Raw genomic sequence first — 15747 nt, forward strand, 5'->3', positions numbered from 1 at the left:
TGGATTTTCAGAAAGTATTTGATAAAATACCAGTTCCATATGTAGGTCATATAAAAGATGAATACTTATGGAATTAATTACAGATTAGCTAACTGGATTGAAAGCAGAGGGTAATGATAAATGGGAAAAGCTGTACCATTTTAGTTCTTGATGCAGTGTTGATATGTAGAAGAGTAGTTCTTGTCTTATAAAATTTGTTGATGGTATCAAGCTATGTGTTCAGATGATGAGTATAATGGAGATTTATAACATTAAAATACCCCAATTACATGCTTGGGCTAAAGGCCAGCAAATGAATATAACATGGCTAAGTGTAAATTTATGTAATTGCAACTGCCAACCATTAACTGAAAGTTTCCAGTCAATGTTGAACTGTTATCAGGATGGCCAATCTAGTATTGGGAGGCATCTCAAAGACATTTGATTATAAATCAAAATAAATTATTTTGAACTTCTGGAAATCATTGACGAGGTCATATTTGGAATACCCCATGCATCTTTAGGGATACTGCCTTCAAAATTATTTTGATGCCTCGAAGACAGTTCAAAAAAGTTTGACTAGGATGATTCTGGAACTTAGGGCTTCAAGTTATGACTGGAGAATCAGAAACTGATTGGGCCGGATCTTGCTGGAAAAATAATGGCGTGTTAACAATGCATGCTGTTATTAATGCGCAAATCAGCCAGCATGTGGGATTAAGAGATACACCATGAGTTGTGAATCTCCAAAACTTGGTGGTCGATTTACGCTGCTCCACCATTTGCCTCGCACAAACGGCATCTCGCCCTTAACCGTCCCATTACTTTTAAGAACTTGCTGGATTTGCACATTAATTGCCCATTAAACTTGCAGCAGAAAGTTAGTGCTGGAACTTAATGATGTGATAATTGTTACTGCAATGCTAATCAACCCCTCTGGCCCCAAAAGGGAACAATTTAAACTGTTCAATCTAATTTCTGCATATAATCAATTGTTGTTAGAGATTTTAAAAATGTCAAATTTTAATTTTTTTTTACTTTTTCTTTCTGTCTCTTTTTTCTCTCTCTTAATCCAATCTTTCTTTCCCTCTCTTTACTTCTCTTTCTGTACCTGATTTGACTCTTCTAAGTTTTTAAAAATATAATTTTGCACATTTATGTTTTTGCTGTCAAACTTTTAAAATTGAGCCTTCATCCTCAAATGTGAATCCTATATATGCTACTTTAAAAAAAACAAACCATGAAAATTTTAAGTTTTATTTATATTGTCTATCTATTTCTTACAGGTGTCTGTAACAATGTAAGTTACAGCCTGTGTGAAATGCTGCCCTATAATCAGACCGCTGTACCGTCCTATCTCTCAAATTTCAGCATCACGGACATGGAAATGCTCCTCCGTTTCTTCAGTCAGCTTAATCTCTTGCGCTGCTATCAGCATATCATGCTCTTCGGCTGCAGCATTGCTCTTCCAGAGTGTATCAACAGCACTGAGAGGTACGTGAGCAGAAAAGTCACCGGCTTTTGATTTGTGCATAGGGAGGGGTATCCTGCCCATGTTTATTGAGTGTGCCAGTCAGCCTGATAATTACTCTATGCAATATTATTGTATAAATGCTTAACGCATTAGTATCAAATTTCTTTCCCATCTCTTTTAATGGAGGCATTTAAAATAAATAGGTCAATGCCTCCATTAGATTGATTCCTGGGATGAGAGGGTTGTCCTATGAGGAGAGGTTAAGTAGAATGGGCCTATATTCTCTGGAGTTTAGAAGAATGAAAGATGATCTCATTGAAACATACAAGATTCTGACGGGGCTTAACAGGGTAGATGCTGAGAGGTTGTTTCCCATGGCTGGAGAATCTAGAACTAGGGGGCATAGTCTCAGGATAAGAGATCGACCATTTAAGACTGAGATGAGGAGGAATTTCTTCACTCAGAAGGTTGTGAATCTTTGGAATTCTCTACCCAGAGGGCTGTGGATGCTGAGTCATTGAATATGTTCAAGGCTGAGATAGATAGATTTTTGGACTCCAGGAGAATCAAGGGATATGGGGATCAGGCAGGAAAGTGGAATTGAGGTCAAAGATCAGCCATGATCTCATTGAATGGTGGAGCAGGCTTGAGGGGCCGTATGGCCTACTCCCTCTCCTATTTCTTATGTTCTTATTAAAATAATGGACAGAGGAATTTGGTATGAACACGTTCATTATTTGCAAGATAATACTGCGCAACATAATTTCCAAATTATCTGGGTATTTACTATTACTAATTTGGGGAAACAGCCAAGTCCTGTTGGGATTTTTGCTATCTAAATAAAAATATTAAATGTGTCTAGTGAGAAAAGGTCATTGCTTATTGAACCAGTACCTTCTAACAAGTTATGTGCATGATATCTTGGATTTACTCCAGACTTATTCATTTTCCTAATGGTGGTATATAACCACAGATAAAAGTTTCATAAAGGGAACTAACTCCATGACATTTGAATGAAAGTTCCAGGTTGCCACTCAAACTTTGCTTAATTCACCCTAACTGTTTGCCAACTAGATAGATGGCATTCCCATGGTTTAATAGGACTTGGGCTTTAAATTTCTGTAAAACATTCAGTTATTGAAGTCCAAAAACATTTAAATTCTTTTAATGACCGAATGTTCATCCAACCCCTTTTAAAGAAATTAGTCAATGATTTTGAATTTGAATTTATTTCACATAAATATTAAATAAATGAATGATTCAAAAGAGCTGAAGAAGTTTTGTGAAAGTATATTGGAAGGTGAAAAATTGTCGATTAAGTATTTTATAAAGAAAAAGAATCCAAGTGAAGTTGTGTCAGAATGTGAATGTATGAGACAAACTCTGTTGAGCTCTTAATCAGGTTTCAGATGAAGCCCGACACTTCATAGTTGGAACTCATAGTATAAATAGAGTACGTAGCTAAATTAGATGTTTCGTAAATGTCAAAAAAACTTCTATTCCTCCTTCTCAAAAGATTTGATATGAAGGGGTAGAATTTCGTGGAGGTTTAGCCATCTCCTGCCATAACTTTGGTGGACGATTAGCGAAGTCCCTGGAGAAACATCAGAAATGGCCGGATACGCTGCTTCACCAGGGTTTCCGCCGATCTCCTGCCAAAGTTACAGTGGAAAATCAGGAGAACCCCCTCAGAAATTCTACTCCGATGTCTTTTCTCTTACCTGCTATTAATGTTAGTTTATTAAGTAATGTGAGGAATTTCTTTTAATCTTCAGACTAGCTTGAGCTTGCTAATTTCACATTCCTGTCCTCTGGTCCTGCATTACATTATACATTATGTTGTATATTACTTTATATATTAATTTCACGATTTTCAAAGTCCCATCTCAATTTTCTTACTTCCAATGAAAACAAATTCACTGAGACTATCCTTGCAACTCATAATTTCGAGTGCTGGAACATTCTTCTTATTCTTTTCAGTGAATCAGTATCCCTCCTAAGGTGTTCAAAACAATATAACAAATGAGGATTTGTCAATGGATTACATGGGATTAATATCTGATTTTGACATAATAAAATGTGTATTTGACGATACCGGATTCTTTACTCTTAGTCTGGTTCAGCAAAAACTGAAAGCGAATACACTTGAAAGTTTTAACACAATTTATTAGCTGCAGCTGGCCCGATCTATAGAATTGATTTCAACTCTTGACAGAGTCTGGTCAATCTCATAGAACAGGCAAATTACACAGTCAGAGTTCACACAATTATACATTTTCAGAGTGGGGAGGGACATGAGTAGCAAGGGGTTAAAACCAATCATAAGCTGAGTCTGGGCAAGCCATACTAACTGACATAATGACCGACCACTCACAGGTGATACCTGTTCATACGTCGGTCACAGGAAAGGGAGTCTCACTTATCTCAGGCCTGGGATGTTTTTCGACCTTGTCCGAAATAAGGATCCATTCATTAGGTAGCTGCAAAACAACACTCCCTACACCTGCTTACCCCAGAATTCAGCTTATCATATCGCTTTGCTTGATTCATAATAAAGCATACATTTTCATACAGGAAATTAATAACAATTCAGCTTATCATATTGCTTTGCTTGATTCATAATAAAGCATACATTTTCATACAGGAAATTAATAACATAAACGAATGCTCAAGGATAAACTCATTTGAAAAGCTCATTGTTCTAATTCTAGCTAGCAAAATGGGCCACTTATATTAACCCTTGGTTTACCATACTGCCATTTTGTTATGGAGGCATCTTATTGAGCTACTGAAAGCTTACTACATATGCATTTCATTAGAGGGGCACCTCGTAGGTATTCTCATATTGTATTCAGATGTATTCTAGTACTTCAGTAACTTTGTTGACCATGGCTTCAATGGATGGTCAATACCACACCCAAATTTTGCTTTTCCACCTTTGCTCATGGTTCACAAAATAGGACTCATCCATTTGTGTTCCTGTGATCACCACATTTTTGGACATTCACTTTTATCTGACAATCTAGCTTTTAACTTCTTCTGATCCCTTTGAATGATATCAACTTCACCCCACTCGAGGTAACTGGCCACATACCTTGGAGCAATTAGCAAAGCTGATAGCATTACTAAAAGTCTCTTCTCTAAATTCTTTAAGAATAGTGTAAGTAGCAGTGGACCCAGAACGAATCCTTATCTTCACCTGTCATAATTCCTCCTCACAGATCATTATCCATTAATTATCACTCCTGTTTTCTATTGCTAATATACTTTTAAGCCAACTAATTTTCCATTTCTGCTTTTAGCCTGAGATGTAGAACCTTATCAAATGCTTTCTTTAAATTCAGGCACATTGTTTCTCCTGGATTTCCCTTATTCATCAATTTAGTTTATCACTTAACAGGTTCCAGTAGATTTGTGATCAGTGCTACTTCTAAACTATCCAAGCTTCTGCACATGGCTTCTGTAGTTTTTAGATGAATATTGATAAAAGTTCTGTAATGTGATCTTGCTCATCACTCATGCTGAGGTTAAAGAACTGGTCTATGATTTTCCTAAGTCAAGTCTCCTTCCTTGTTTGAAGATCAGGATTACACGAGCTGGTCTCCAATCCTTGGGTAGGGCCTCATTATTTAGTGAGCACCTAAGAATATTAACCAAAACCTTGTCTTTTTCCTTAGTTGTTTCTTTGAGGTTTCTGGGGTATATCCACCCAGCCTGCGTGTCCTGTAGAAATTGAAATGTTTTGAGCTGCTTGCTAACATACACTATGCTGAATTTTTAAATGGGAATATTGAACCCTCTATTTCCCTCTTTTCCTCTTAGTACAGGTCTTGTCAAGCCATACACTTTCTGTTGTTGAGATTGTGTGTGATCTGCTGTCAGGTCACTGTGAGTGGCTACTAGTAGTGTGTATCAGCAACCCATTGGCAATTTTCCAATTTCTCCTTCACCTCCACTCCTTGCTCACTATGGGACATGCACCTGGAGTGAGCTCAACTCAGCATGACTGACTATGATGTGTAAATTGAATTTAAGTGCAGTAAAGTTGTGTTGGTTCTCCAAAGTGCTACTCAATTATTTAACATATCTGGCAAGTTTTTATCCTTCCTAGCAAATGAATCCTTCTAATCTGGTTATATGCTTCCTGTTGGGAGTTTTATCCATTCCAGAATGTTATCAGTTATTTAGAAAATTAATCCTCTCCTGTAAACATCATTTTAGTGACTGCACTTTGAACCTAATTATCCTACTCATTCTCTCCAGGCCCCAGACAGTGCTGTAAGGAGACCAGTAACCACCAGTTTTGCACTTTTCATTTTAAACTTACCAACAATACAATTACATTCCTTCTTAGGTTTCCTTGGATTTTTGTTCATGATATCATTTATCAATCATTTACCAGTGAATCAATCCCTTTTTTTCATTTAGCTAATCAGTCTTTATTTTATATATCCTTTGCCCTGCCCTGGAAAATGCCGTTAATGTTCTTATCCTCCTGAACAACTCCTATGCACACACCTTCCAATTGTCTTTTATATAATGATTTGTTTAGCTATAGGCCCAGAATTTCCTTAGAGCTGTTCCCACTCCGCTTCATAACTGGCAGAAGTGAGGCAGAACCCCTGTTTCCATATGTAAGCAGGGCTTCCGTCACACTTCCAGCAAAGTTACGGCAGAACAGCAACCACAGCATTGCTGCTCATGCCCTTCTCAGTGGTAGAGGGGAGGGAGGTACTGTTGAAGTAACCTTGGTATGTTGCTGCAGTGCATCCTATAGATCGTACATATTGGAGCCACAACATGCTGACACTGGATAGGCGGATATTGAACCTGGTGATAGAGTTGCCGATCAAGCAAACTGCTCTGTCTTGGATGGTGTTGAGTTTCTTGAGTGTTGTTGCAGCTGCATTCATGCAAGTGAGTAGTGAATATTCCATCACACTCCTGATGAACCTTGTTGATTAAAGAAAGGCACTGAGGGTCAGGAAGTGATCTACTTGTTGCAGAATAACCGGCCCCTGCCCTATACTTGTACTGATGGTGTTAATATGGCTGGTCCAATTAAGCTTCTGATCAGTGGTGACCCCCAAGTATTGATATTGGGCAACTTGGCAATGGTAGTGCCGTTGAAGATCAGGGGGAAGATAGCTAGGCTTTCTCTTGTTCGAGGTGGTCATTACCTGGCAGTTATGTGGCACAAATGTTATCTGCCACTTGTTCACCCAAGCCTGGATGTTGTCCAGGTTCTTTGGTAGGCTAGTAGAGGCTGCTCATTATCAGAAGAGTCATGGCCTTATAATGGAGGGAAGGTCAATGATGAAGCACCTGAAGATGTTTGGGCCGAGAACACTTCCCTGAGGAACTTCTAGATAAATATCTCAGGGCTGCAATGACATACTCTGTTTAGACTTGGGGCCTATGGATGGTGTTAGGAGAGTCCTGACAGCTCTTTTGGGTCTGTGGCGATTCCAGTGGCGACAGTAACATTGGCCTCGAATTTTAACCTCCCTCATCCAGCGAGAATGGTGCGTTGGAAGGGTTAAGATTAGGCCTAGCCCACTCTGTTCCCAGCTGGCGCCATTTCATTTTCACTAACTTTCAAGTCGGCTGAGGCTCCCGCGACAGGCAGGCAGGCAGGGGCCTACTTTCAATTCAAAAGTCGTGGCCCGATGACGTCATTTTAACGTCAAGTCGGGGAGGCACGCATGGTGCAAGACCTGACAGCCAAACCACGACGGGAGGCACCAACTGGCCAGAAGAGGCCAAGATATGTTTTGTAGAATTACGTTTGTGAGAACTCCTTATGGGTCAGGAGGAGCGGAAGTGTTCCCCCCAGGACCCACAAAGAGTCATTGGATCTCCCTAGCCCGCCCTTGCTTCTCCCTCTGCACACTAGCATCGGCTGCTAAAGCCCTTGCCCAGCGCTATGGTTTTGCTGCGGACCGTTCCTTTGGGTCCCTGGTGTCCTAAGGCTCCCAACCCAATTTTCCGCTTGCACCTACCAGTCTTGATGTCAGTCTTGCCGGTTTCAGGCAGGAGACAATGCTGGAATATTTAAATGACGCCTGGAAGTTAAAACGGCCCAGTCCTCACACTGAGATCCGCGTAGGGGTTTCCCTCCTGAAAGCGCCCCCCCCCCCCCCCCCACCACCGGTAAAATTCGTGGCCATGGTAACAGTTTCAGGTAGGTGAAAACCTTCAGTCCATCTAGCTTATCTATCCATGGTGTTCCCATGGTGCATTTCTAATAACCCTGAATCCCATTTGTTAACAAGAACCTATTTCGTTCCTTCTTGAAAACCATTAAGGCTCATTGTTCCACCACACGTGCTGGTAATCTGTTCCACATACTTACCATCCTTTTAGAGAAAAAAAATCCTCCCGCATTTCCTATTTTCTTTTGTTGTCCTAAATTTGTAATTATGACCCCCTTGTGCTTAAATTCTGTACACGACAGAAAAGCTTACTTGGATCCAGTTTATCCAAACCTTTCCTAATTTTAAACATTTCTTTCATATCCTCCCTCAGACTTCTCTTTTTCAAGAGAGAAAAGACCCAGGAAAGTCTATCTTTCCTCGTACGTCATTCCCTTAAGTTCTGGGATCAACTGTGTAGTCCTTCTCTGTACCTCCTCCAATAACTGAATATCCATTTTGAAGTAGGGAGGCCAAAACTGCCCGCAGTACTCTAGATGTGGTTTCATCAGAGCCAAATACAATTTTAAAATGACCTCTTGGGATTTATATGTTATATCCTTTGCTGTGCATCCCAACATTCTGTATGCTTTTTTAACAGCCAGCAAATATTGTGCTGATATTTTTAGTGACCTATCTAGTAAAACCCCAAGATCTGTCTCCTGCTCTGATACCTCAAGTACATTCTCATCTAGCACATAATCCACATCAACCTTACATCTGCCAAATCTCATAACCTTACATTTCCCTGTATTAAATTGTATCTGTCACTTCTCCGCCCATTGATCAAGCTTGTCAAGATTCTTTTGACCTTGTGCACATTATTATTCATCATTTGCCATTGCTCCCAATTTGGTATTGTCTGCAAATATGGATACAATTCCTTATTTTAAATCATTTACAAATACTGAACATGGAAACTTGTGGCACTCCACTGGTTACTGGCTGCCAACCAGTTACCTGCCCATGCACTGCTACTTGTCGTTGTCTACCAACCAACCATTTGCCAATCCATTTTCATAGAATCATAGAAATTTACAGCCTATCGTGTCTGTGCTGGCCGAAAAAGAGCTATCCAGCCTAATCCCACTTTCCAGCTCTTGGTCTGTACCCTTATAGGTTGCGGCACTTCAAGTGCATATCCAGGTACTTGTTAAATGTGGTGAGGTTTTCTGCCTCTGCCACCCTTTCAGGCAGTGAGTTCCAGACCCTCACCACCCTCTGGGTGAGAACATTTCTCCTCAACACCCTTGTAATCCTTCCACCAATTACCTTAAATATATACCCCCTGGTCACTGACCCCTCTGCTAAGGGAAACAGGTCCTTCCTATCCACTCTCTCTAGGCCCCTCATAATTTTATGCACCTCAATTAAATCTCCCCTCAGCCTCCTCTATTCCTAAAAAAAAAACAACCCCAATCTTTCCTCATAGCTAAAATTCTCCAGTCCTGGCAACATCCTCATAAATCTTCTCTGTACCCTCTCTGGTGCAAACACATATTTCCTGTAATGTGGTGACCAGAACTGTATGCAGTACTCTAGCTGTGGCCTAACTAGTGTTTTATACAGTTCTAGAATAACCTCCCTGTTCTTATCTTCTATGCCTCGGCTAGTAAAGGAAAGTATCCCGAATGCCGCCTTAACCACCTTATCTACCTGTCCTGCTACCTTCAGGGATCTGCGGACATGTGGGAACTTGTCAAAAGCCTTGCTAAAATCCATGTAGATTACATCAAATGCACCACCCTCATTGACCCTACTTGTTGCCTCCTCAAAAAATTCAATCAAGTTAGTCAGATATGCCGTTCTCTTAATAAATCCATGCTGACTGTCCTTGATTAATCTGTGCCTTTCTAAATGATGATTAATACATTTCAATCTATCTCATGCAACTTGGACCTTATGTAGTAATCTATTATGTGGGACAGTGTCAAATAACTTCCTGAAAGTGAGATAGATAACATCCACTGTCTCTCCCCTATCGACTGTATTATATCTGTCATCTCCTCAAAGAACTCTAATAAATTAGTTAAGCACAACCTCCCACCCCTAAAACAATGCTGATTATCTCGGATTAGCTCATGCCTCTCGAGAAGCTCTCTTATATTACCCCTCATAATACTTTCAAGCAGTGGAAGTAAGGGATGTAGATCTCTAATTTGATGGTTCATCCATTGCCAATTTTTTGAAGATGAGAGTCACATTTGCTATTTGTCAATACCCTGGGATTTGGCCTTAGCCCAGTGAATTCTGAAATATATCCACAAGATGACTCGCAGATCCACCAGGAAATTCCCCTCTAGTATGGTGAATAATTGAGATTCTGGTGTACAATTATAACCCTGCTGGGGCAGAAATGATAGTCAGTGATGTAAAAGCACTCTTAGCAAATTCCTCTCCCTACTATTTTAGCAGAGGTATTAATGTGTTCGTATTAAATTGACTAACATTTCTTAAAATAGTGGAGAAAGGAATTTGGCTGAACTGCATTAAGCATTTATATAACTTCACTGGCAGTAATTTCTATTCTATTGATTCAAACGTTATTAAATGAACTTCTGTTTTATAGCAAACATTTTTGGGTATATTTTTCTCTTTTCATGCATAATCATTTGCCTTCATATTGTAGAGATTAATGAACCCAAATCAAGGTAGTGTAAGTGCAATATGAATTTTTGCTTCATGGGGCTGGGGGAGGATCCCACAACCCTGAACTGCACTCAAACAGCAGAACAGTATGTCATCAATTAGCTCAACTAAGAGTAGATCATCAAGGACCTGGGAAGAAATAAGCAAAAAATGTTATGACTTAAAAGAAAGGTTTGGTAAGAATACCATACTTTTTTAATTTGGACTTAACTGTAACTTTTTAAAGAAATCCGTTTTAAAAAAAAATGAAATTGTAAGATAGTCAAATTCTTGGACCGGATTTTGCTGTGAGCAATGAACGAACAGCTTCCACCGTTCGTTAGACTCACACTTGCCCATAGACTTTCTATGAGCTTTTGCACTGCACCTTCCTGTAAATTAGACAGCCAAAAAGTACGGCACCCTCTCCCAGGCATCTGGGACCTGTGTGAACAGGGCAATCAACTGTTTATCCCCTTAACCAATCAGATTGAAGTCTGTTAATAAGCCATGCAGAGACTGAACCAGGAAGTGTAAGTTAGAATAGTGAATTCAATGTCAAATCAGATACAGAAAGCAAAATAAAGAGAGGGAAAGAAATATTGAATTAAGAGGCAGAGATAAAAGAGACAGAAAGAAAAAGTAAAAACAAAATATATTTAAATTTTATTTAAATGTCCACCAAAAATTAAAATCTGAAGGAATGAGACTCCACACATGTCAAAGTTAATTTTCAGTGCCAGAGAGGTTGTTTGGCAGTTATTAAGACTTACCACACCGTTAAAAAGGTGTTTACATCAGATTGGACAAGCCCTAACTTTTTCTGGCAAGATTAGTCTGTATGAGCTGTGTCAGTGCAGGAACTTCATGCTGTTCCATTCATTTGAATGGGGAGCCAGCTGGCGAGATGTCGTTTTCACCGAGTTTGTGGAGGAGCAGTGTGTCTTGTTCACTAGAGTTTAGAAGAATAAGAGGTGATCTCATTGAAACATAAAATTCTAACAGGACTAGACAGACTAGATGCAGGGAGGATGTTCCCGATGGCTGGGAAGTCCAGAACCAGGGGTCACAGTCTCAGGATACGAGGTATGCCATTTAGAACCGAGATGAGGAGAAATTTCTTCACTCAGACGGTGGAGAACCTGTGGAATTCTTTACCACAGAAGGCAGTGGAGGCCAAGTCATTAGATTTATTCAAGAAGGACATAGATATATTTAATGCTAAAGGGATCAAGGGATATGGGGAAAAAGTGGGAACAGGGTACTGAGTTAGACGATCAGCCTTGATCATTTTGAATGGCGGCACAGGCCCGAAGGGCCGAATGACCTACTCTTGCTCCTGTTTTCTATGTTTCTATGTTCAGCAACTTCCGGATTTCAGCATTTAATTGCACGTGTGGTCACCGGAAGTTACTCTCCGATTTGCACAGAAATAACGGTGAGCACTGTTAGTCTCACCGTTATTTTCACAGCAAAATCTGGCCCAATGAGTATAATGACAGTACATTAAACTGTCCTTTTATATGACACTGAAAAAATATATGGTAACGAAGGACCTATATAAGTAATAAAATGCTGGAAATGCTCGGTAAGTCAGGCAGCATCTGTGGAGAAAGAAACAGAGTTAACGTTTCAGGTCAATGATCTTTTGTCAGAACTGGAAGAAGTTGAAGATTAAAACGTTTCTGAGCAAGTACAGAGCCTTGCAAAGTGGGGGGGGGGGGGTGCGGGAGGAAGTGGAGGGAAGGAAAGAACAAAAGGGAAGGTCTCTGATAGGGCGGAGGGCAGGAGTGATTAAATGACAAAAGGGATGATGGTGCAAGGCAAGGAGGGTGGTAATGGGATAAGTAAAGAAACAAAAGATGGGTCTAGAGGAGCTGTAAATGGCAACATCAGAACCATTACCAGAACCTGCTGTCCAAAAAAAATGGGAGCAGTGGTTATGATCTGAAATTATTAAAATCAATGTTGAGTCCAGAGGGTTGTAAAGTCCCTAATCGAAAGATGAGGTGCTGTTCCTCAAGCTTCCGTTGAGCTTCATTGGAACGGTATAAGAGGCCGAGGACAGAGAGGTCAGAGTGGGAGTGGGATGGGGAATTAAAATGGCAAGCGACCGGCAGGTCAGGGTCACACTTGCGGACTCAGCGGAGGTGTTTAGCAAAGCGATCACCCAATCTGTGTTTGGTCTCCCCAGTGTAGAGGAGACTGCATTGTGAGCAGCGGATACAGTATACTCAATTGAAAGAAGCACAAGTAAATCGATGTTTCACCTGGAAGGAGTGTTTGGGGCCCTGGACAGTGGGGAGGGAGGAGGTGAAGGGGCAGGTGTTGCATCTCCTGCGCTCGCACAGGAGAAAGGAAGACATATTGGAAGCACTGGTGAGGAAGGTGGCATCGTCAGAACAGATGCGACAGAGAAACTGGGAGAAGGGAATATGGTGGGATACGTGGAACATTCTTCGTTCCAGCCCTACTCGGGTCCCCTCCCTCACCTCTTTATCCGATACATTGATGATTGTATCGGTGCCGTTGCCTGCTCTCGACCCGTACTGGAAAATTTCATCCACTTTGCTTCCAATTTCCACCCTTCCCTCATCTTCTCACAGTCCATCTCTGACTCTTCCTTTCCCTTCTTTGACTTCTCTATCTCCATTTCTGGGGATAGGCTATCAACCAATATCTACTATAAGTCCACCGACTCCCATAGCTACTTTGATTGCACTTCCTCCCACCCCACTTCCTGTAAGGACTCTATTCCATTCTCCCAGTTTCTCTGTCTCCGTCGCATCTCCCCCTCCCCTCCCCTTTCAGCATTCCGAAGAGACTGTTCCCTCTGTGACACCCTGGTCCACTCTTCCAACACCCCCAACATCCACTTTCCTTCCCATGGCACCTTCCCGTGCGAGCGCAGGAGATGCAACACCTGTCCCTTCACCTCCTCCCTTCCCACCGTCTAGGGCCCCAAACACTCCTTCCAGGTGAAGCAGCGATTTACTTGTACTTCTTTCAATTTTATATACGGTATTTGCTGCTCATAATACGGTCTCCTCTACACTGGGGAGAACAAACGCAGATTAGGTGATCGCTTTGCTGAACACCTCCACTGAGTCCGCAAGTGTAACCCTGACCTGCTGGTCGCTTGCCATATTAATTTCCCATCCCACTCCCACTCTGACCTCTCTGCCCTCGGCCTCTTACACTGTTCCGATGAAGCTCGAGGAACAGCACCTCATCTTTCGATTAGGGACTTTACAACCCTCTGGATTCAACATTGATTTTAATAACTTCAGATCATAGCCACTGCTCCCTTTTTTTTTCCGGACAGCAGGTTCTGGTAATGGTTCTGCTGTTGCCATTTACAGCTCCTCTAGACCCATCTTTTGTTTATTCACTTGTCCCATTACCACCCTCCTTGCCTTGCACCATCAACCCTTTTGTCATTTAATCACTCCTGCCCTCCACCCTATCACAGACCTTCCCTTATGTTCTTTCCTCCCCTTCCTCCCCTCCCCCCCCTTCCCTGGTTCTGTACCTGCTGAAAAACTATTTAATCTTCAATTTCTTTCTCCACAGATGCTGCCTGACTTGGAGTATTTCTAGCATTTTCTGTTTGTATTTCAGATTTCCAGCATCTGCAGTATTTTGCTTTTGACTTATATAAGTAACGCTTTTAACTTTGATTTGTTAACAAAATCAATGAAAGAAAGGAAATTTAATCAGAAGTAGGCCATATGGCCCCACGAGCCTGCTCCGCCATTCAATAAGATCATGGCTTATCTTCGACTTCAACTCCACTTTCCCGCCCGATCCCCATATCCCTCGACTCCCTTAGAGTCCAAAAATCTATCGATCTTAGTCTTGAATATACTCAATGACTGAGCATCCACAGCCCTCTGGGGTAGAGAATTCCAAAGATTCACAACCCTCTGAGTGAAGAAATTCCTCCTCATCTCAGTCTTAAATGGCCGACCCCTTATCCTGAGACTATGCACCGTAGTTCTAGACTCTTCTTGGACAAAAGTAGAACTTATCCTATATGTTCCTCATGACAACAAAACTCTGCCTGTTCCTTCCGTTGCTCCACGGCACTCCAGAGCATCTGATACGTATACTGTGACAACCTGGAGAATCACCGCAAGAATCACTGATATCAGCAAGTTTCCTTGGAAATTTTCAGGCTTACTGGAATCACACTGTACTCTGGAATGTACATGACTCAAACAGAATTCTATTCCCCAGCCTCGGAAGAATGGCTCCAAGGCACGTTCATGGTTCCTACCATTGCACTTCAAGACCATTGCAAATTTCCCCCTCCCACCCACAGCAGCTTTTAGAAACTTAACATGAACACTATCCATAATAGCTGCCCTACTATGAGCTAAGTGGTGCAGTACAGAGTTCACATCCTCCCGTTGAACTGCCGCATTAAGGCCTTTGATCTGTGCAGCACACTCCAATTCTTTTCCCAGCTCCATGCAGATGGTTCTTAACCACACCCTTTTGGGCAAGACACTAATTCAGTGTGCTCACGGGTCTGTTAGAGAACACTGGACTTGTCGGTCACTGGCACTAAACTAAAGGAAATCTTTTGACCGTAAATGGTGATGAAGTTTAGCCAATGGATGGATGATTTAGGATTATTTTTGTGTAATTGCACAGCCTTGTGGATAAATGCAATCCAGCTTCATTTCACTGATGACCCTCCCAGCCTCATGGTGTGCTGCATAATAATCGACCTTTACAAGTACCATTTTAAATGCCTTGTGCTTTCTCCTAACAGATTGTCTTCCCTTTGCCTTAATTGGAGCCTGTTTAATGGCTAGCAGGCTCTAGGTTCAACTTGCTTCTAACTTCAGTTGCAAGAAATCATTATCTACACCATCTGCTGTGTTGATCCCACCCTATCAGCAGTGATAAACATCTATTCCCAGGCTTCATGGTCACCAATATTTCTCTTGTAGCAGAGTGTCCTGGTCTGATCACTTGCAGCACAGAAGTTATCAGCCACTCTGATTTGGTAGTCACACTCTGTCTCAAAACCAGCATCTGACCAAAAGAGTCAAGAACAGCCTTCTTGACAAGGAAGTTAATCAGTCAGTGGTCCGAATACCCTTACCAAATAAAAATCTATTAACCTCAACCTTGAAAATTTCAATTGACCCAGTATCCACAGCCTTTTGGTGGAGCCAGTTCTGAATTTCCACTACTCTTTTTGTGGAAAAGTGCTTCCTGACTTCACACCTAAATTGCCTAACTCTAATTTTAAGATTGTGCTCTCTTGTTCTGGAGGAAATAATTTCTCTTCATCTATCCTATCGAATCCCTTAATCATTTTAAAGATCTCGATTAGGTCACCCCTCAACCTTCTAAACTCAAGGGAATACAAGCCAAGTTTATGCAACCTGTCCCCATCCTTTAACCTTTTAAGCCCTGTTATCATTCTGGTGAATCTGGGCTATATCTTTCCTGAGG

At 41.3% G+C, this 15747-nt stretch overlaps 1 protein-coding gene across 1 annotated transcript in view; it reads left to right on the plus strand.

Moving 5' to 3' along the window:
- The window catches only part of corin (corin, serine peptidase), a 184216-nt gene that overhangs the window by 19482 nt on the left and 148987 nt on the right, over positions 1–15747 (plus strand). Inside the window, exon 3 of the mRNA XM_068007804.1 lies at positions 1266–1473. Coding sequence (XP_067863905.1) covers positions 1266–1473 — 208 coding nt within the window. The remainder of the gene's footprint in view (positions 1–1265; positions 1474–15747) is intronic.

The sequence above is a fragment of the Heptranchias perlo genome, chromosome 1, assembly GCF_035084215.1.
Source record: "Heptranchias perlo isolate sHepPer1 chromosome 1, sHepPer1.hap1, whole genome shotgun sequence".
NCBI lineage: Eukaryota > Metazoa > Chordata > Chondrichthyes > Hexanchiformes > Hexanchidae > Heptranchias > Heptranchias perlo.